This window comes from Pelecanus crispus, chromosome 5, assembly GCF_030463565.1.
Source record: "Pelecanus crispus isolate bPelCri1 chromosome 5, bPelCri1.pri, whole genome shotgun sequence".
Taxonomy (NCBI): domain Eukaryota; kingdom Metazoa; phylum Chordata; class Aves; order Pelecaniformes; family Pelecanidae; genus Pelecanus; species Pelecanus crispus.
In genome coordinates, this window is record NC_134647.1 from 18,387,002 (window position 1) to 18,409,170 (window position 22,169).

General features: G+C 67.4%; 1 protein-coding gene across 3 annotated transcripts in view; it reads right to left on the reverse strand.

The window, feature by feature from the left end:
- The window catches only part of TNS1 (tensin 1), a 62,262-nt gene extending 40,745 nt beyond the window's left edge, over positions 1 to 21,517 (reverse strand). Inside the window, exons 1-4 of one of the 3 annotated variants that reach the window (XM_075710069.1) lie at positions 21,485 to 21,517; positions 18,017 to 18,131; positions 16,819 to 16,856; positions 1,506 to 1,544 (exon numbers count right to left, since the gene is read on the reverse strand). In XM_075710069.1, the coding sequence (XP_075566184.1) occupies positions 1,506 to 1,544; positions 16,819 to 16,856; positions 18,017 to 18,131; positions 21,485 to 21,517 (225 nt within the window). Of the gene's footprint in view, positions 1 to 1,505; positions 1,545 to 9,298; positions 9,359 to 16,818; positions 16,857 to 18,016; positions 18,132 to 21,484 lie in introns of those variants that run through there. The other 2 variants (XM_075710066.1, XM_075710068.1) reach the window with 2 other exon arrangements.
- Between the last annotated feature and the right edge of the window lie 652 nt (positions 21,518 to 22,169).

Here is a 22,169-nt window from a genome sequence, read left to right on the forward strand (position 1 = left end):
AGATAATTCTGCCTGGGGACAGCTGGTTGGGGTGCCTGGGGGTTGCGCAGCAAAGGGACCCAGCTTGGTGGCTTATGGTGGTCTTGGGACCGGGGGACAGAAGGGACCCCCGAGACCAGGCTGCTCTGGTTCTGGCAGCTGGGCTGGAGCTGCCATTTCCAGCCATGGGATGCAGCAAACCCCTTTCGATTTCCTTGCAAAGCCGCAGTAACGGTCCCAGCTCGAAGCCAACATGTTTTTGCTGGTGATAAGTGCCCGAGGAGGCTGGCAGGGGCCGGGGGTGCAGGCAGAGATTAAACCTGGGGCAGATAACCACCGCAGGGCCCCGGGGCGGGCAGCATGCTCTGCTCCCACCCCATCCCTTTGCACGCTTGGGGTCACGCGCTGCTCTCATGAGCTCGCAGGGGGCCAGCCCCTAAACCTACTTTTTGGGTGAGACCCCTGCCTGAGGGGGATGCCCAGCCCAGGGCCGCGCATGGGGCACGGCCACCCCGGCACTGCCAGGCTGCCGAGCTCAGAGCTGAAACGCTGCCAGGCCCTCCTCTCCCTGGTGCCTGCCCCAGCAAGCCTTGGCACACATCTGGAGCAAGAAGGAAGGGCGGCCGCACCAGCCCCGGGCAATGCCAGCCTCTCCGCCGCCACGTGCCCGCTCTGCCCGCCGCCACGGGCACGGCTGGGCTGGGAACAGGGTAGAGGGGCTGCTCTGCCGGCAAGACGCTGCATGGTGGGCATCGCCGTACTACACTTCCCAAACCTCTGCCCCAGGCATGATCCTGCTCCTGGTGCCATCCAGGTGCCCTGCCATCCCCGGAGACCTGCCATGGCCCAGAGCAGCGTGGCAAGGGAACACGGCTGCTCACCCAGCACCCCCGCGCCCATCCTCCCCAGCACGGGGTGAACGGAGATGAGGCGCCCAGCTGTTTTCCCGGTGTTGGGAGAGGACAGGGTGGGAAGGGTTGTGCGTCGCCCTGGCCCCGGCTGCTTATTAAAGGTCCCCAGGAGGGACAAAAGAAGGGGGTGACAATAACAAGGGCTGCAAAAGCACGGCCTTGGGCGCTCCGAGCCAAAGGCACATCTGGTAGAGCCATCTCCGGGTGTGCAAGAAACCGCCCCAACTCTGGCCAGGGAGGGGAGGCCTTCGGCACCGGGGGACCCCAGAGCCCAGGTTGGTCATGTCCCATCTGCCTGCGCCTCCCACAACCCCGCAAGCCCCTCTTCTCCAAAAGCTCCAGCTCTAGAAGTCCCATGATGGCTGGGCTGCCCCAACTTGTGCTGCTCAGACATGGGATGCCCTGCAGCCAGCAATGCTGGGCGGCACAGCACTGAAATGGAGGGGGTGCCATTCCCCCCAGCACAGGGCCCCTGTGGTTTTGGGGGCAGGGACTCACACCCTGAAGCCCCCAGACAGAGAAAGCCCCATGCCCAGCGCAGAACAGGGTGACCCGTCCCAGCCAGCGTCCCCAGAGCCCTGCCTGCCACCCATGGCTCACGGGGGGCTTACTTACCGGCTCATAGTTGACAGCGGGGGAGCAGGGGGTCACAGCCTGCAAGGAAGCAGAAAGACGGACAGGATTAGTCCCTGCAGCCCCCAGCCCAGCACGGGGCATGGGAAGAGGCCAGGCTGCAGCATCCACCCCCTGCCCCCAGCAAACCCAGTGCACACCCAAAGGTGTGACGGAGGCACCCGTGGCCCATGGCCCTGCCGCCCCGGGCAGGAGCACAGGCAGCATCCCGAGGTCAAGGCTGGGCTCCCTGGTAACGGGAGCAGGCTCGGAGCCACGGTGGCAGCCCCGGGCGGGCATGGCAGGGCACGGCACAGCACGGGCCGGCTGCCTGATGCCAAGAGCAGCTCCTGGAACAAACCCCAGCCCGGCCTCGTGAGCCTCCTGAAGCCGCCAGCTGAACAGCCCAGCTATTGTTACCTTAATTACCAGCGGCAATTACTGACAATTAACCTTGGGTTTTGTGTGCACCCCAGTCCGCCGGGAAGCAGCAGCACGCCAGGGTGGGAGAGGCAGCGCCTTGTTTGTCGGTGCCGGGGGCAGTGGGAACAGCCACTCCAGCCCCATGTTGGCGCAGGGACGCCAGCAGCAGCAGGAGGGTGTGATTCGAGGCACCTCGTCCCCTCCAAACCCCGCCGTGTGTCCCCAGGAGCAGTGACCCCCAGCCAGCCATCCCCTACCCCACCTGAGCCAACGTGCCAAACACCACTCAGGGGCTGGTCCCCCACCATGGTAGCACGGGGAACCCCTGCACCCTGCTCAGCCTCCCCTGCTTTTGGCCATAAAAAGCAGGATTTGCCCCAAGCACCCCAGTCGGAGCACCCGGATCCCACCCCATCCCGGTCTCTGCAGAGCAATGCCCAGCGCCTGCCCCCGCCCCAGCCACCAGCCTGTTCCCATCCTGCTTCCCTGTTTTCTTCTGGGGTTCCTCCTCCTCCCGCTCCCTTCCCCTGCGCATTATTATTATGATTTTATTCTAATGCAGAAACGCTTCCATAAAAGGCCCCTTTCCCTGCCCCGCGGCGCTGGCCCCGCGCCAGCCTCCCTGGAATGTTCTCCGGCAGCGAGCCGCCGCGGACGGGGCCGGCGAGGGCCGCCCTGCGTCCCGCACCGTGCCCCGCGCGCCGCCACGCTCTTCCCCCCGCGATGCTCAACTAAGGGCCCCCGGCCCCCCCCCAGCCCCAGCTCCCTGGGCCGGTGATGGGGGGAGACGCGCAGCTCCTCCCTGCATTGGGACACAGCGGTCCCGCAGACAGGTAGGGTCCATGCCCACCCCTCCTCTGCTGTCAGCAGCAGGATGTTTGCAGGCTACGAATGCTCCTTCAGCTGGAGAAGGGAGAAAACTGGGGTGCCCACGGTTGTATTTCCTAGCCCTAGCGGATTCTCTGATGTCTAATATGGGCTGGTGCTCGCCCAACACCACTCCTCCCATCGACAAGAGACACCAACCCAGGCTGTATGGCACCCTCTCATCCCAGAAAGGCAGTTTTACGAGGACTGCAGGAACGTAACACTGTTTTCAGCTTCTGTCCCTCTCTCAAGTTTGGCTCAAACACACCCTGGGTTCAAGAAGAAGGAGGAAGACCCTGCCCTAGGCAGCAGACCCCTCCAGGGGTGCAGGAGCATCCCTCCTGCCCCACGGGACCGATGAGAGCATCACCCTGCACAGGACCGTGGCAACCCCCAGGACAGCCGCCACCTCTGTCCCCAGGGACCCCCACATCCCCCAGCGCAAGGAGGGGTTGGAAAGGTGGGGGGACCTGCGCACCCCCGTTCCAGGCTTCGCCTCGCTGCAGCAGACACAGCAGCCTTTCTTCTCCCCCCCACCGGTGTTTGCATTCCTGCCGCCCGGCCCCCGCCGCCGCGACCCCGCCGCCCGGCAGCCCTGCCCAGGAATGCGAGGAACGAGGCGCAGCGGGGCTGCCGCCCACCCCGCCAGCCCCCCACGGCCCCCCGCCCGCCCGGCCCCCCAGGTCGCAGCCCCGTCCCTCCCAGCAGCCACGTCCCATGAGCCAACGCTTTGAGACCTGGGTTTTGCCAAGCAGCGAAATCAGTTTCCCAGCGATCGAGGCCCCACGGCCACGAGTGCTGTGGACTCTCTGCTGTCTCGTAAAGGGTTGGACACACCCTGCAGCCCTCCCCTGGAGAGCAGCGATGGGCTCACTTGCTCCCAGCGAGCTGTCACCATACCTAGAGAAACTCAATACCCTCAAGATAACCAAGCCCAGAAGTAAACACCTGGCCAGCAAACCCCTGGCAGCCCCTGGCCGCACCACCCCAGGGCACAGCAGCCCACGGGAGCCCTCCTCCACCAAACCTCACCGGCTGCAGCTCAGAGACCAGCCTCTGCGCACCAGATTCCCGCCGGGACTTCGGCACTGGTTCACAAGCACTGAGCACGGCTGGAGGGATGTGGACATCCGCCACGTACCCGGTGATGAGACACCCCAGAGCCTTCTCCGTGCTGCAACCACCGCTCGCATCTGCCTCCCTCCCAAATCCTTCCTCTCCATCCTCCTCCTCCTTCATCAATATAACCCCTGCTGCCGCGGGATGCCAGCGGGGCTCAGGGGAGACAAACCTCAAAGAAGGGGCCCTGCAATTCGGGAGCAGGCCGGGTCAGTGCAGCACTGAGCAGAGGATGGGCTCGGGGAGCGCAGGGGTCCCCCCCGGCTGGACTGCCGGAGCCAGGCAAGTGCTGGCCCACAGCCCGCCCGGCTGCCGGTGGGTGATGCAGGCCCATCTCTGACGCATATCCCTTCCTTTGGGTGGCGGTTTTTGTTTTTCCCTTCCCCAGGAGCTCCGATAAACATTCCCGAGCCGGCCGATATCCTGGCCAGTGCTGACCCTTGCGATGCCGGGAGCAGCCGCAGCACCAGCCATCCCGGTCCTCGCCCGGACCCCGGCACGTTGGGAGTCACTTCCCACAGTCAGGCACGAAGACACTGGCAAGGCAGCCTGGCTGGTGCGGTCAGAGCCAAAAGGGACTCCCCCGGCATCCCAGACCCCCCTCCACAGCAAGCCAGCATCAGGCAGGCACAGCCCTCCTCACCACCCTACCCAGAAAGCATGTGGACCCCAAAAGAGGGGAGCAAGGCACCCTACTCCCTCCAGCCCCCAGGAGGACGGTCCCCTGGCCAAACCATGCTGCAGGGTGGAAACACGGTTGCCAAAGAGGATGGTGACTCAGTGGCCAGATCAGCACCCCACGGGACAACGCTGGGGTGGCACCAATGCCAGCTCAGCCCACGTCACCCCACGGGGAACCTCATGGGGTCCCACATCGCCCCGTGGGCAACCTCCTCCTCCCTAGCAAGGTCGCCTGAGCTTTGTGGCACCCACGTCCCAGCTGGGCTGCACATCACCTCCCCATGCACCCCACGGCTATCTGCTCACCCTGAGACCCTGCCCCAGGCAAGTGGGGGTCCCAGGGACAGCCACAGGCCACGGCAACCCCCCAGCTGGCCCCAGAGCCCTTCCCCTGCTCGCCAGCCCCTCCAGCCCTGCCGCAGCCACCAAGCCCTGCCGAACCCCCTCTTAGCCACAGTGTGGGGCAGAGCAGAAGCCCCACTCTGGCACCCCACAGCAGAAGGCACTTTAAGGGAACAGGTTGGAGCCACCAAGTTGGGGACGTCAGGGAAGGTTTCCCCCTCTCCAGCACCCCTCTTCTCCCCTTCCCGGTGGGACCAGCCGGAGCATCCTTCCCCCTGCCAGCCATAAGGGACTATAGGGTCTGGGCTCAGAGAGTGCCCCTGTGGCCACCCCTGCCCCGCACAGGGGTCAGGTCCCCCCTGCCCACACCATGCGCTGCCCGCTCCTGCCCTCACATTTCTCACAGTTCTGGCAAATCTCCTGTTTATGCAACAAGTCCCCGGCGGGAGGACGGCATGTTTCCATCCGCGCCCGCTCCTCCCTCACCCCAGCTCCACCCTGCCCGGCACAGCCCCGGCGTGCGAGGCACAGGGCAGCCACGCGGAGCCCTGGCCCCCCAGCTCGGGGGTTCCAGGGAGGGGGCAGCACCCCGGCACCCGCACAGCCTCCCTCTGCCTGCACCAGCACTCAGGGGCTCTGCTGCTTTTGGGGTTTCTCCCCTCAGGTGGGGGTAACCAGCGGCTGTGCCGAAGGGCCGGGGAGCTGCTTGGCCGGCAGTTCGTAGTGAGTCAGGCTGGGCTGACACTGGGGCATGGAGGTCTTGCTGCTCCCAGGCTTCCCTCCGAGCATCCCCGGCCCGCCCCACGGCTGGGCCAGGGACCGTCACCGTGCCGTCTCCTCCATGCCAGGATGCCTGGCAGCGCCCGTGCCAGAGCAGAGACCACTGGGCTGTCCTGCCCCTGCATTGCTCAAGAGATGCTGATGGTACCTGGGGAGGGTACCACACAGCAAAGAGCCACCACCATACCAGGAGTGTCCCCCAAGCTGGGATGGACCCCATCCCCACTGTCCCCCCTGCAGTATGTCCCCTGGGAGTTGCCCCGTGGCCCATCCCCGCCAGGAAGGCGGCAGCAGGGCCAGGACAGAGGTCACCCAGTGCGCCCAGCCCTGCAGATCGGGGCTGAGATACCGCAGGGGACACCAGCTGCTCCACCCCGCAGTGGCCCCAGGGGCCACCACCGGCACCCCAACGCACCCCGGGACCCACGGCACGGCCAGGAGGGTGATGGCCCCCAGCAGCCCGTGGCTGGCCAGGCCAGCAGCCCTGGCACAGGGAGAAGGGATGGGGAAGGCAACACACAGGGAAGCTCCAAAGGGTTGCGATGGAGGCAGCAGCACCAAAATAGCCCTGGTTTCAACCCAAATAAGGGCAGGTCCCGGCTCCGGGGCGGTTTGAGCAATCTGGCCCCAGGGTTGCCAAGTGCCGACTAGGGGAAGGGGGAGAAGGTAGCGTCCCTGGGCCTGTTTGGGGGGAAAAAAGGAGGTTTTGGGGTCAGGAGGGAGACAGAGGTGCCTCCGCACGCCCAGGACAGGGGCTGGCCCTGCTCTGCCAGCGGGCGCTGGCTCGGCACGGGGCCGGCCACAGGCAGGGATGTGCTGTGCTCCAGTGCCTAAAAAGGCAACATCTGCAGGCAGCGGGCCTGGACCCGGCCCCGCGGGCCAGCGCCTGCCTGGCAGCAGCCCCACAGCCCCAGCCGTGCCCTGCGGCCCGCACCCACCCGTGGGCGCTGCCACCCCACTGCGGGCACAGCCCTCACCCCGGCCCCACGGGGACCCCGCGCCCAGCCGGGCCCCAGGGAGGGGTCCCCGGGGGTCCCCGGCCCCTCATCGCCCCCCACCCTGGGCCCAAACCGGCCACCGGGATTGGCCAGGGAGCAGCTCCTGCTCCGGGGATTGGCCAGGAGCAGAGTCACACTGGGATTGGCTGGGACACGCTCTGCTGCACGAGGCTTCACCAGGATTGGTCCATGCATAGGTTCTTGCATGGGATTGGTCAGAGCACGGAGTCTTACATGGGATTGGGCAACTGGATTCTCATCTGGGATTGGTCTGTGCCTGGATTCTCACCTGAGATTGGTCAGCGCATGGATTCTCACACAGGATTGGCCAGCACATGGATTATTAGATGGGATTAGGCAATGCACAGATTCTCACACGGGATTGGACAATGCACGGATTCTGAAATGGGATTGGTCAGAGCACTGATTCCAGCGCAGGATTGGTCAGTGCACGGATTCTCGCACGGGACTGCTCAACAAATGGCTTCTGACCTGGGATTGGTTGGAGCACGGGTACTCACATGGGATTGGCCAGCATGTGGGCCTATCAGCAGGCAGGCTGCCTGTGCCCCATTGCGAGGCCTGTGTGGGACCCTGCCCCACGGATCCCCTCTGCCCCACGGATCCCCTCTGCCCCGCGGTGGAGCACCAGCCGAGCCCCATCCCTAGGCACAGAGACCCCACCGCAGGCTTTGGGCTGCCCCATGGCATCAGGGGCACCTGCCAGTGCCCGTGGGGGTGTGCCCCACCTCGAGGGGTGGTCGAGGTGCCAAAATCAGTCCTGGCTGCCCCAGGGGGTCTGTGCCCCCCAGCACGGAGCCTGGGGGCTCCCCGCATGGGGGAAAGCCCCAAGCAGATGGAGACGGGGGGTCAGTGCTGTGTCCCCACCCCACGGGATGGAACCAAACGTGCTGCAGTGAAACTGAACCACTGAGCAGCACCCCCCAAAACTGGTGTCCCCCATCTACGGTGTTAGGGGGTGTGGGAACAGGAGGGGGAAGCAGACATGGAACCGCTCCCCGCTGCCCAGGGGCTGCGCCGTGGGGCTGCTCTTCTCCCTACGCCCTGACACCCCGCGGGGCGGCTCCGGTGCTGATCGGGGGCTGCCGGCACCGTGACGGGGTGCCCCCGGGATGGGCTGCACGAGGCCAGGCACGGGACAGTGGCAAAGCAAGCAGGAAGGTGGCCCAGGGCAGGGCACGGCTCTGCTCCGGCAGCCCCCCCAAACAAGTCAGGGTGCAAACAGGCCCCTCAGCTCGGGACCCCAAAAGGGGGGGATGCAGAGGGGCACAGCCCCAAGGCACAGCGCCCTGCCCGGGAGGGCAGCAGCCCTGCCCTTCCTGAAACAGGGGCCAGCGGAACCGCTAACGGAGAGGCTCTGTCAGAGAGGGCGCGGGCTGGGCGCTCATTTTCTCCCAACCCGCTTTCCCCGGGGGTGTCACCCCCAGGGATGGCTTCCGACCCCAGGCAGGACACATGCAGCCCTCCCAGTGCCACCACGCTGTAGGGACAAGGGGTGCCCGCTTGGGTGCCCCCCAGCACCCCCAAACTCCTCACACAGCAGATGCCACCTCTGCACTCTCCATGAGGACCCGGGGGGCACAGCCACTGTCACCCCCTGTCCCTGCCAGCTGCCCCCCAGCACCCACACCGGGGTCACTGGTCCCGCACCGGGGGCTGACCCCGATGCCGAGCGGGATCAGGCGCCCCGGGAACGGAGCAGTTCTCTTTTTTTCTTGTTTTCCCCTTAAAACGAAGAGGGCTGATGCCTCGCTCAGCCGTTTCCTCTCCCAGGAGCACAGCCCAAAAACATCTGCGCCGGGACCTGCCCTGCCGGATTTAACCCTCTGCAGGCCCAGCGGCGCCGAGGGGCCGGGGGTCCCTGCCCGGGGAGGGGGGGGCGCTGGCACCCGCCGGGGCTGCCGGGCTCCTCGCCACTCATTAACCCGGGGTTTAACCATTGACGGTCCCGCGGCGGGACCGGGGACGGGGGGTTAACCCGTGGGCTGCCAGGGTGTCCCGGCCCGGGGGCTGCCCCTCCCGTGTCCCCCACCCCGGGGTGACAGGCACCCGCCCGGCATCGCCCAGCCAGGCGCGGGGTGCCGGGGGAGGACCCCGCTTTCCCGCGCAGCCCTCGCTCCCCAGGGACAGGTCCCTACGCACTTCGGAAGGGACGCAAACACCCGTGTGTCCCCCTCCGGGGCACCCTGCGGGTCACCGCCCCGCGAGGTGGGGAGGTGGGCACGGGTGGCCCCCCCCCCGAGCCGCTCACAGCTCCCAGCCGGCAGCAAGCCGGCCCTCACCCCCTCCCCAAATCCTCCTCCCTGCGAGCACTGCATCGCCCCCTCCAAGCCCTCCTGCACCCCGAGAACCTCTCTGGGGACCGACAACTGGGGACCCCCCAACACGGGGGGGGGGGGCCAGCACCCCCCAATACGGGAGGGCAGCACCCCCCAACCACGCAGCACCCCATCACCGCTCGGCTGTCACGCGTGGCCGCCGCCCCCTAAAGAGATGCCACCCCCCCGCAGCACACACCCCCCCAGGGGGCTGGGGACCCCCGTACCCTCGCCCGCCCGGCCGTACCTGGTTCATGACGCTCCCGAAATCCATCCGGGGTCTCGCCTGCCTACATCCGAACGGGACGGCAGCGCAGCCTCACCTGGCCCGGGGGGCGCGGGGGGCGGCCGGGGGGGCCGGGGGGGCCGGGGGGGGCAGGCGGGAGCCCGGCGTCGCCCGGGCGGGCAGGCGCGAAGGCAGAGTGCAGGCAGAGCCCCCCTCCCTCCCCGGGCCAAGCCTGGAGAAGGAAGGAAGGAAGGAGGGAGGGAGGAGGGAGGGGAGGGAAGGAGGGGGAGAGACCGAAGGGTTTCGCTCCCCGCAAGCGGGACCCCGGCGATGGAGGGGCGCAGGGGAGTCCCGCCGGACCCCCGCTCCCCTCCGCACCCCCGGGGCGGCCGGGGGCTGGGGAGCCTGGGGGCGCCGGCCCCGGCCCTGGGGAGGATGGGGGTCCCGAGCGGCTTTTTCCACCGCTCCCCTCCCTCCTCTCGCTCCTTCTCCCTCTTTCTTCTCCTCTTCCCTCTCTCCCCAGCTGCACGGCGCGCTCCAAGTCCAGCCCCGCTCCGCTCCCCTCGCCTCCCCCAAAAACGCCCTTAAAGGCAACCGGGAGCCCGGCTCAGGCAGCTGGCCCTGGGCGAGGGGTGCTGGCAAGCGGGCAGTCCCCCTCCAAAAAAAAATACCCTCCCACACCTCCACTGCCTCCCCCTGCAAAGCGCCTCGCACCCCGTGCCGAGGGGCCGCAGCGGGCGGCGGGGCACAGTGGGGTCGGGGCCTTATCGCCCCGCATGACGCCACTGGCGTCCCTGTGCCCTTGGCGGGGGGGTGGCAGGGACGTGGGTGTGGGGCCCTGCTTGGGGCCTCTTCTGCCTGGCACCCCCTGGCACGGCTTGGTCACCCCCTGCCGCGCACGGGACAGGGTGCCCGATTAATGTCTCTTGGGTGCCCGGCACCCCCGGCGTTGGGGGGGATATGAAGATTTACCAGCCCACCCCCCAATTAAAAAGCAAAGCCGAAATGCTGGAAAAGCCCCAGCTGTCCCTTGGCATATGGAGCCACACCAGTCCCCGCTTGCCTGTCCCAATCCCGGAGTGTGCCCAGCATCCCCCTCACCTTCCTCCCATCTCCCTTCCTCCTCCTCTTCCTCAGGGCCTCTGTGTGGTGGTGGATGGAGCCCTGCTCCCTCCGGCCACCCCTGGGGCAGCCCAGCCCCGGCCCTGCTGCACAAGCAAGTGCTCAGTGCCAGGAGACGCGGGAGCAAAGGGGGGAAGCCCCCTGCGGTGCGGGGCAGGGGGGAGCCCGCCCAGCAGTGCCCCACAGAGCAGCGAGCCAGCCAGGGAGGCAGTGAGCCAGGCACCCGGCCCAGCGCTGTTGACATTTTTTTGCCCAACGCCTCCCCGTTCCTGTTTGCGTTTCCGTCCTCACGCTGCGGGCTCAGCCAAAAGGCCAGGGCTGGCTCTGCCAGCATGGGGCAGGACCCTGGGGACCCCTCCTGCCTTGCCACCCTCCCCAAAAGTCACCAGGGAGGGGTTGGTGGTGAGGGGCTCTCCCTCTGCCCTCCTCCAAAGACTCCCGTAAGATGCATCACCCCTGCGAGTGCAATCCCACTCCAGCAGATCCTGCCCAGCCCCTCCATGCCTCAGTTTCCCCGGCAGCTGGATGGCACCGTGGGATGGGAGCACCGAGAGGCACCGGCAGACCCTTCCCACTGATGAGGATGAAGCACCAGAGCCCCAACATGCCCAGGGGGCACCTCCTCACCCCCTTCCCAAGCAAACACCAGCCCCTCTGCCCTCCCCGGCACCCAAGGGCACTGGGCCAGACCCCAACAGCCACCACTCTGGGGACAAAACCCCCCCACCAGGATCGATTGGCACTCCCAAACAAGCCCCTCCAGCACCACAGCCCCCAAAAAGCAAGCATCCCAAAAAGAGGAGAGTGCTGCAACTAGGATGGAGGGGCAATGAACGCCCTGTGCCAGGAGAGCCAGGCATGGACCCTGGCTCAGCTCCGGCACAGACCCCTGCACGCCCCCCCCCAGCCCCGGCTCCTTGGGAGGTGGCCGTGGGATGGCTCCCGGACCCTGGGAAACACCAGCAGTTGAAGAGCCGCGGCCAGATGGGAAAGTATCAGCGGCCAAGCGGGATGGAAGTGAGCGGGTGAGCGAAGGGCACTGACAGCACGTCCCCATCCCCAGGGAGGTGATGGGAGCTGTCCCCTGGGGAGATGACGTGTCCCCTTCACAGGACACGGCCAGAGAAGTCCTGACGATGTCCCTGAACTCCAGCCACCAAATACCTCCCGGAGCGGGAGCGGGTCTGGCGGCCGGCCAAGTGTTTCCAGTGGCCCCTGCGCCCCACGGGGTCCCCCAGCACCCCCAGAGAAACCAGCCCCCACCTGAATCGGCTCCTCCGCAACCCAAAACAAGCACCCTTGAGTATCACTACCCCAGATCCTGGTGGAAAAAGGGGAACCCGGGGACCAGGCACCAGGGGGGGTCATATCCAGAAGTGAAAGCTCGCAGGGAAGAGATGAAGCCACAGCGTGGGGTCTGTAGAGCCCCTTCTTGAGCCAGACCTTTAGGCTGGTTTAGGGTCAGTGCCACCCCTCGGAGGGTGCTGGGGTCCCCGGGGCCCCAGCACCCTTCCTGGGGCAAGTCCCAGGAGGGGTGGCCATGGGGAATGCAAAGCAGTCCGGGAAGGGGGAAAATCAATGGGAAACAAGGCAGAGACCCCCCACGGGAGCCCCTGTCCAGCTTGGATCCTGCCTCCCACCACCAACAGGGACCTGGGGGGCTGGATCTGGCCCTGGGAGCCCCCAAGGAGGGAGGCTGGTGATCCCCGCTGCCTTGGCTGACACCTCCCAGGCCAGCCCTGGCCAGCGCTCACCAGTGCAGTGAGCATGGGCAGTCTCAGCATCCCCGCTCCCCTGCTCGCCCTCCCTGCACCCAACAGCACCCGGAGGGTGCAGAGAAGGGCCCCAGAAGCTCCAAGCAGCCGAGCCGACCCCCCCCTCCGCCGGAGCCGAGAGAGGCCGAATATTTGGGCGGTGACGTAAAGAAGGGGAAAAAGGAAAGAGGGAGGAAAAAAAAAAACCAGACCCCCTCCAGAACACACTGCGCAAACACGACCTGGCATGGCACCGCGACAGGGCTGACCCCTGCAGCCCCCGATCCCACTACCCGGGCTGGGCCCGTGCCAGGACCAAGGACACATTCCTGCAGCATTCCTCCACCCCCCCACCTCCCCGCCATCCACTCAGTTGTGGAGACCAGGGGTGTTGCTAATTAGCTGTCCCGGAGCACTGTGGGGATGGCTTTTAAAAGGGCATGGGGGACAGGGACCAGACGGGCAGCTGCCAGTGTGACTGGCACGTCATCCCCTCCGCTGTGCAGGGAGGAGGCAGCCGGGCAGAGTGGCTGGGGCAGTGAGAGGGGACGGGACAGCCACATGTCCCCTAGCACGAGCCTGCCGCAGCTGGGACATGGATGTCCCCCTCCCCGCAGCCACCATTCCTGGCACAGCCACAGGCACCTGCGATGCACGGCTTGGCCGCGCACCCCAGCACTGCCCAGAGCCCCCAGCCGTGGCACGGCTGCGGGGTGCCCATCGCCATGAGTCGAGCCTGCCCAGAAGGGTCCAACCGCTCCCTGCCTCAGTTTCCCCTCCTGGCCCTGACTTGCTTTGCAGGCGAGGGGGTCCCCAGCACCAGCTGAGGGCAGGAGACCCACGCCCCCTTCGCCAGCACCGTGCCCCCTGGCAGGGGTCCCACTGCATCCCCCCCACTGCCAAGGGCCCGCCGGCACCACGGGCACTGGGAGCGATTGCTCTGGCCGGGACGCGCCTCGCTGCCCAGCCCTGGCCCCGCTCCAGCCTCAGGTTTAATGATGGACAAACCTCCCCCCCCCCCCGCCACCCCGGAGTCCCATCGCAGGGGGGCACTCGAAAAACAAGCCGGGCCTGGCATGAGGCCAGCGGGGATGGGTGGCACTGAGCTGGGAGCGCATGCGTGTGACCACCCACCTGTGTGTGAGCACGCTTGTGCACAGGGCTGGATGTTCTTGCACGCTCATGCATTCCCCTGCAGGCTCACGCGCGCATGCATGCATCTGTGAGCATGCATGATTACGCACATGTGTGCACATGCATGATCGTGCAAGCACACTCCTGTTCGGGCACACACATGCACATTCAGACATACATGTTCACATGCATGGACACACACTTACTCACACACATGGCCCAGCAGCCCGGCACAGCTCCAGCACCCGCTGTCAGCTCCCCGAGGGGGAGAGACACAGGGGGACAAGGCAGCCCCCCGATGCCTCAGCCCCACGCTGTGTGCAGTGCCTCAGTTTCCCCTCTTGGCACAGCCCAGAACCCCCACTCCCCTAGGACCTATGGGCCCCGGTGTAGCACGGGGCGAGCCGGGCAGGACGGAGCCCCACCAGGCCCGGGGGCTGGCACAGCCGCCACTTCCCAGAACCACCCGCCAGCGATCGCCAGCCGATTCGATTCGACAGCCAAATGCTGCAGCTCTCCCCATCCCCCAGCCAAACCGGCCGTCACCAGGCCAGCTCCCACCATGGGGAGAAGTATCGTCCCACATCTTTTCTCAGCCTCTCCAAGCAGCGTCATGGCAAAATCCAGTGCCAGTCGGAGCAAGCACATCCCGGGGGATGGGGACGCCCCCAGCACCTCCCTTGCTCCATGACTTGGGACACGCCTGCATGGCCACACTGCCTGGAGCATCCTCGGGCTCATCCCTCCATCCCGGCCGGGAGGGCAGTGTCACCACCAGATCCTGGCTGTGCCACGACCGGCACGTGCCAGCACACAGGCTCACCCATGCCTGACCACTGCCATGGAAAGCACTGCACCCCACGCCATGTCCCCAACCTCTGGCTGCCCCCAGGCAGGGCTCTGTGACTCAGTTTTCCCACTTTTCAAAGGAAGCTACACCCCCCTGCTTTGGGTAGGCACTTTTGGTGCGAAGAGGGAGGGAGGGGGCAGGCTGGGGGGGTCAGATACATGCCAGTGTCCATCTGTCCATCCATCCCCGTCTGAGGGAGGGAGGGAAGTTTGCTAAGCAAGGAAAAATCCCTGAGCGGAGGGGCCGGGCGCGAGAAGGGCCTTACATGGGCATGGGAACGGCGTCGTGCTTCCCAGCTGATGTGTGTACGGCTGCCCCGGCCCCCCACGAGCCACCCACGGGCGCCAGGCACCCTGCCAGCATTGCTGCCACCACGGGGCGCAGGTCCTACCTCGAGGGGTGCGGGTCACTGCCAGACCACAGGTCCTGCCCACCCTGGCACAGCTCTGCCTGCTCTCTGCCTCCTCAGGGATGTGGCACTCACCAGCACCCCAAAACCTCCCTGGTGTCCCCACATACACCCCAGTGCCCCCTCTCTGGTGTCCCCATCACACCCATGATACCTCCTGGCACCCCACACACACCACCCCTAAGTACAACCCTTCACACCCCGCCAGCCCCCCTACCCACACCCCTACCTCTCCCCTCTCCCCTGCTCCCACCGTACCCAGTCCATTAGGGGGTTGTAACTGGGGTCTTCCCCCCACCTGGGCTAGGAGGCAGCTGGCCAGGAGCCAGCTGTGCTGGAGGGCAGCTGGCGGGGCAGAACAAGGGGTCAGGGCTGGTCCCAAGGGGGTAAATATGGGGACCAAGAAGATGCTGCCAATAGCATGGTGGGACAGGCTCCAGGGCCAGAAGCCACCAGAGGGTGGGACACCAGGACCTCAGCAGCATCTCCAAGGCAGGAGGAAGAAGCGTTGGGGGGTGCAGCTGCCAGCACTTTGGGGGGTGAGCCCATCTTCGCACTCCAAAGTATCCTGGGGGTGCAGGGGTTAAACGTGAGGGGCTTCAGGTAGACAAGAGGCCATTTTTGCTCTGTGCCAAGCCCCCTCCCCACACGCGCTCTCCCCAGAGACCCTACAATAGCAAGCCGGCGTGTGAGTCAGCTGGCCGCTTGCCCGGCCGGAGGAGCCCCTCCCTGGGCGCTGGCCCAAAGGAGCTCTGCAGAAGGCCCCTGGCCCTGGCCCCATGCACGCACCCCCCCAGCAGCACACCCCTTGGCTAGCCGGCCCCACTGAGGGGGCTGCAGCTTCCAGTGAGCGTGGGAAGGGTGACGGAGGTTAATGAAATGCAGCCGGCTGCAGAAGCAAGCCACAGGCTGCCCCTGCACGCAGGCTACCCAGATGCTGGGACCCTGGTGTGACACCCCCTCTTGGTGCACAACCCCATACCAGACATCAGAGAATCCCCACCAGACGCACACCCAGACCCACGTGCTTCCTGACACTCCCTCTTGCCTGGAAACCACTGGCAGATGCTCCCCGCCACCGCCTGCCGTACTGCGGGCATCCCCTCACCCCACGCCTTCCTTGCCTCTCCCTGCAGCACCCCGGCATCGAGTCAAAGCCGCCTCCTCTGGCCTCAGCCCCCGGGCATCTTTGCCACAGGGTCCCCAGGGTGGCACAGGGTCCCGAGGCTGGCACGGGGCCCTGGGATGGCAGAGAGTCCCCAAGACGGCATAGGGTTCCCTAGGGTGGCACAGGGTCCCTGGGGTGGCACGGGGTCCTAGGATGGCACAGGGTCCCCCAGGGTGGTACAGCCCTGCTGAGCCTCCCAGCCAACTCTGCCCTGCCCGCTCAGGGCCCCTGGGATGTCCCCAGGGTGCCCCCACCTCCTCCAACACCCCGGCCGGGGCTCGGTGCCAGGGCTGCTCCCAGTGCCTGCCCAGCGCCACCACCCACGCCGCGGCACCCTGCGGAGCCTGACGCGTGCCCGGCCCCCGACACAGCCCCCCCCCCCCCGGGCCTTTCCTCTCCCTCCCTGCCCAGCCGGGCACGGGCACGTCCCAGCCTACGCTGCCCGCCTGGGGCACGCCAGCCTCTTCCCGCCTGAGATGCCAGCCCCAGAGCCGGCTGGCACGCGTGCCTCCCTGAGGATTCAGGAATGTGCAGCCTCCCCTGCCCTGGCAGCACGGCAGCAGGCACCGTGCCCACCTCCAGCTCCCCAGAGAACCTGGGCTGCCGTAGGGTCCCCCTCCGCTGGCGTGGCAGCCGGACAGATGGACATCACCACCGGGCATCCTCGGCTCTGCTCCCTCCTGCCAGCAAGATCCGCCCCCAGCAGCGCTGGGTATCTGGAGAGGTGCTCAGCCTGCCAGCGTGCCGCCGGCAGCGCTCAGCCGTGGCGCATGGCACCCACGTGCAGCAGCACCCACCCTGGCAAAGGGCACCCTGCTCCAGGCACCGGGGGCACAGATCCCTGCCGGCCCCTTCTGAGCAGGGCTGCACCCCAAAACCCAGCCCTGTACCCAGATGGGCACGTGCTGTCATGGGCCAGACAGCAGGATGGCACTGCCAGCCTCACCCACCGGTCACACCAGTGCCACCACGACCAGCCCACAGCCACCAGCCCATCTGGGTGCCCATTTGGTGGGGTCAACTGGCATGGACCATGGCATCCCCCCTCCGAGTCCCCGGTGCCCCCCAGGCAGGGACGGGCACACCTCAGGGCACCGGCCTTACCTTGGCTTGGCACTTGGTGTGGCAGGAGAGCTTGCAGCCTGCAGGAGGGAGAGGGGATAGGGGGTTAGCAGGGGCAGGAGAGAGGGCATTGCCGGGGGGCAGCCCATGGGCACCCCATGTGCAGGGCAGGACAGGGGGTGGCACCCCACACTGCAGAGCGTGGAGCACCTCTGCACCGGGCACAGGCCGCCAGGACATGCACACGCGCACATGGATGCCCACGCCTTGTACGCACGCATGCACGCTCTGGGTGGCACCAACATGGCACAGCACCACGTGCACATGCACCCAGCACTCAGGCACACCCCCACGCACACGAGCCGTCCCCCCCAGTGCCAACGTGCCAGGGAGCATGCACGCGTGCAAACCCCAGTGCCCGGGGGTTAACGGCGTGAAGAGAGGCCATGCACAGACATGTCTCACGAGGCACCGCGGGGGTGCTGCCAGTGCCCATGCCCCCGCCTGCCTGTGCTCTGCTGTCGCACGCTCGCGCCTGCGCCTCTGTGGAGGACGGCACACGCATACGGTCGATGCCGCTGCTGGGGACAAGCACTTATACAGGGCAGCCCTGCAAAGCCACACGTCCCATCCCCAGGGGACAAGAGGGTCCCCGCACAGCGTGGCCACAGCCACGGCCACCCCTCAGGCCCTGTCCCCCCTTTGGGCCGTTTCCTGCGGCAGAGGAAGCCACACTGTTCCGGCAGCCAGCGGCGTTTCCGCCCGCCACCCCTCGCACGGGGCTCAGCAGCACCGCACACGTGCAAGGGGCCACAGCACTGCCCACGTCCCACCGGCCGCCACGGGCAGCGAGCATGGCAGAGGGTGTGAACACCACCCGTGCGCACAGACCTGCAAGCGTGTGCACACTCGCGCTGGGACAGTTTCACACTCACTGTACACGCATGCAGCTGACACGCGGCCATGTGCACGCATGCAGGTGCCTCCACGGGCCATCCTCGCCTCCCAGCCACCTTTATGCCCGCAAAGGCACCACACATGCTCTTGCACACCCACCGGCCCCCCCGCTAACACACACGCATGTGCGCACAGGTTGGCAAAGGCACGTGTTCCCACCTCCCCATCCTCGTGCCCGCAGCTGTACATGCAGGCTCACACACGCATCCCTCGAGGATCCCTCCCTGGAGGCCCCCCCTGGCACACCCCCTTTCACACGCGTGTGCCCGTGCCGCCGGCTCACCTCGGCAGGTGCTGCCCTGGCGCGTGATGGCCTGCCGGCAGATCCCGCATGCCTTCACCTTCTTGAAGCTCGTCATCTTGAAGGTGTGTGCTGGGGGGGCCTCCAGGTCCTGAGGCTGGGGGGGACAGGCGGCTTTGTCAGCGGGAACGAGGTGGGACGGAGACCCGGGCACTCAGCCCTGCCCTGCCTCAGTTTCCCTCCGGGCAGGGGGTCATCCTCCACCCAACCCCCCCCCCATGTGAAGAAACGCGTGTGTGCCCCCCCTGCACCCCATCACCCGGGGCCGTGGGGCGGTGGGCACCGCGTGGGGGGGAACCTAGGCTCGTGCCGGGGTGGGCAGGGGCCAGCAACACCCCCCTACACACAAATGCGGCGGCCCCTTTAAATAGTCTCTGCCGCCCCCTGGCGGTGCGCGCCGGAGGGTTTGTGCACACGCGTGTGCGCACGCTTGTGTACACGCCGCGAGTGCACGTCCCGGGGCAGATCCACACCTGCGTGTGTGCGCGCGTGTGTGCACAGCCACGAGTGTGTGCATGCGCGCGCAGATGTGTGCCAACGCACGCTCAGGTGTGCACTCGTGTCTGCCTGCACCTTGGTGCATTCACACGTGTGTCCCTGTGAACGCGTGCCTGCGCACAAGCGTTTCTGCGAGCACGTGTGTGAATGGGGGGGGGGGGCGGGTGAACATGCACATACGTGTGCGCAAACTTGTGTGCACGTGAGCACAAGTGAATGCACATAGGTAAGTGTGTGCGTGCACAGATGTGTTTCCATGTACGTGTGCGAGTACACAGACAGGTGTGCAAACATGCATACACACGCCCCAGGCACGTGCAGGTGCTGCCCAGAAGGGTGCCTGTGCAGGGGGGTGTCTCAGTGCCACGCCGTGTTTTAGGGTGCACACTGGGGTGTCTCACGGGGGTGTATAGGAGGTGTGGTGCCCCCTGAGCGCAAGCGGCCGTGCCCACCCTGCCTGGCACAGCCCGTGGCAGGGGGAGGCCGATGACACAAGCGTGAGTGCAGTACGGATCCGAACGTGTGCAGGCACCGGGGTGCGAGTGTGCAAGTGTGTGCATGTGCTCACACACGGGGGCTGAGGGTAGGTGGGGTCCTGGCACAGCTGCAGGAAGCCAGCGCCGCTCCCAACCCCCCCTCCGGCTGCTTTGGGGGGGGTCACCCCCTGGCAGCGTGCCAGCCCTGCTCACCCACCCGCCACCAGATGAGCCCCCGTAAATCCGCCTTTTCATGCCAAGACTAATGAGATTAAGCAGAAGCCCGGTGGCCCCCCCTCGCCCGGGCACCCCGCTCTCCTCCGGTATTGGCACCACGCCAGAGAGCCGGGGGGGGACAGTGCCAAAGTGTAAGGGTGCCAGGTACCCCTCCCAAAAACCTCCCCGCCTCAGTTTCCCCAGTGCACACATGGACAGGCAGATGGGCCCCGCGCGTGCACCGCACACCTGCGTGCATGCAAACACCCCCGGGGCTGTGAGGGTGCTGCGTGTGCTATACGCGGCGCGTGTGTCAGGGCGCTGCATGCATATGCACGCCTGTGAGCGTGCATGTGTGAGCGTGCACATCCCCGCCAGCCACAGCAGCAGCAGCAGTGTGTGCAGATTTCCATGTTCTCACATGCAGGTCCATGTGCAATTGTGTGCATGCTCACATGGGTTTGTACGTGTGTGTGCGAGCCCCTCTTCCCTGGGCACCTGCTCCTGCAGGGCCGCTCGCTGGTGCCTCAGCAGCACCCAGCACTTGTGCCACCCTACGAGGGACCAGGGTGCACACGTCTGGGCATATACACACATGTGCACACGTCCGTGCACAAGCGTGTCGTCACCCATCTGGCACCCGTGGGAAAAGCTCCCCCGGGCCGGGGGGCTCCCACGCTGCAGTTGCTGGGTGACAGCAAGGCCTAACGATGCCATGAGTTCGTTTGCATATGCAAAGCAGCATCTTTGCTGCAGGGTGCCCCCGGGAAGAGGCCTTGCCCCCCGCTCCCAGGGACCCGGCTGGGATGCCGGGGGATGCAGACACATCTCCCACGCACGCACCCCCCACCCTGTCCTGGCCCCACACGTTCGCATGGTCCTGCTTCATTAACAGCAATTATCCTCGCTAGGGAGAGAGCTGCCACCCCGCCGGTTCCCACCCCTCAGAGCCCCCTCTGCTTGTCCCGTTGCCAACACCATCTCCATGCCGGGGGGCTGCCAACCCAGACCCTGACTTTACACCCCAACCTCCCTGCGGCTGGGGGGGAGCACCCTGCCCACCCAGTGCCACCCCTCCGGCCGGGGAACCAGCCCATCCCACGAAACAGCCCGGTCCCAGCTCCATACTGGCAGGATCCCAGTTAGCCTCCCTGCCCCCAGGGCTGGGAACTACTGGCGGGGATGTGTAAGGGGGCTGGGGGGGGGCCTCTTGGGGATGCCACCTGGGTACCCACCCATGGGTACCCCCCTCCAGGGGCTGGCCCCCACACGGTGCAGGAGGGGCGGGCAGGGGCACAGGCATCCCTGGCCGTGGGCCCCCAACACACAGACCCAAGAAGGCTGGAAGGAGACCCAGGTGTCCTGGGCTGGAAGAGGCACCGGGGAGAGATGCCAGATTAATCAGGAGCTGGGAGGCCTGGGTTCATTGCCCAGCACTGCAGAGAGGTGCAGCGGGGGGGGGGGGACGACAGGGACTGGGACACCCAGTTCCCCTGAGGCCGCAAAGCCAGGGTGGGTGGGGGGTACTGGGACACCTGGGTCCAGCCCTATGGGCTCGGGTCCACTCAGCATTTTACATGCCACTGCACCCCGGGGCCCAGCTCGCCTTGGTGACTGGGGGTGGGAGGCAGAGCCCCAACCCCCAGCACAAACTGGATCCCCCCCAGTCTGCCCATTTTCCCTCCTCTCCAGTGGGGCAGCAGATCCTCAACCCGGGGAATGGCAGGGGCCCCCCAGCCAGTGCCACAGGCTGGGCGTCGTGGGAGATGAGCCCCCCACCCTCCCCATCCCCAACCCCACACCCCCTCCATAGACAGCCCCCCCCAGTCCATTGTCCCTGTCCCGCATCCCATCCCGGTCCCCCTTTCGTGCACCCCCCCCAGCGCGGTGCCCACCACCGCCGCTCTCCCGGGCTGGATCCCGCTGCGCTCCCCCCCCCGGTCCCCGGGGCTCCTCTCGGCCCCGCTGCCGGTCCGGTCCCCCCAGCCCCGCCCCGGTGTCCGGCCGTCCCTGCCGGTCTCCGCCCGGTCGCGGTTCCCACAGAGCCGGTCCCCGTCCCGGTCCCGCACCGCCGGTTCCCCCCGCTCCCAGTCCGCTCGTCCCGCTCCAAACGCCCCCGCTCCGTCCCGGTCCCCCCCCGCTCCGCCGCAACCAAGCCCCCGTCCAGCGCCCGCTCCCGGGACCAGCCCCGCTCCGAGACCCCGCCGCCGGGCCCCACCGCGCCGCTGCCCCCCGCCGCCCCCGCCGCGGCGGGCCCTACCCCGAGCAGGCAGGAGAGGCACAGCCCGGTCATGCTGCCCGCGGCGCGGCCCCGCGGCCGGCCGAGCCCCCCCGGCCCCCTCGCTCCGCCCGCCCGCCCCGCCCCGGCCCCACGCCGCCCCTCCAGCCGGGGGGAGAAGGGGGCTGGCAACCCCCCCCCCCCCGACCCCCACAACGGCACCCCGGCCGAGGTGGCCCCGGGGGCGGCCGAGCCCACCCCCGCAGAGGGGCTGCGGGACTGGGGAGGGCGAAGTGGGGCTGTGGCTCGTCCCGGCCTCCCTCTCCCCCCCCCGCCCCCGCACACATTTGGGATCCATTTCCTCCGCTGACCCGGGGGGGCCACCCGCCACCCACCTCCCCCCCATCCCTCCTCCGGCCTCCAGCGGGTCCTGCGGCGGCGTCCCCCGTCCCCGTCCCCCCGTCCCCCCCCCAATCCCCAGCCGTGTCCCCTGGGTGGTCCCGGGATGGGAGACGGGGAGGGACGGGCGGACATCCGTGCGCCGAGCCGGGGGGCCTCAGCGAGGGGGGACAACCTCCAGGCGGGGCGGGGAGGGGAGCGGCTCGGCAGCCCGCGGCCCCGACAGGGACGGATTTGGCAGGGGGGTGCCCCAGCCCCTCCTGGGGGGCCCGGCCGGGCAGCACACGGTCCCCCCCCGCCGGCGCTGACTGGCTCCAGCCTGGAAACT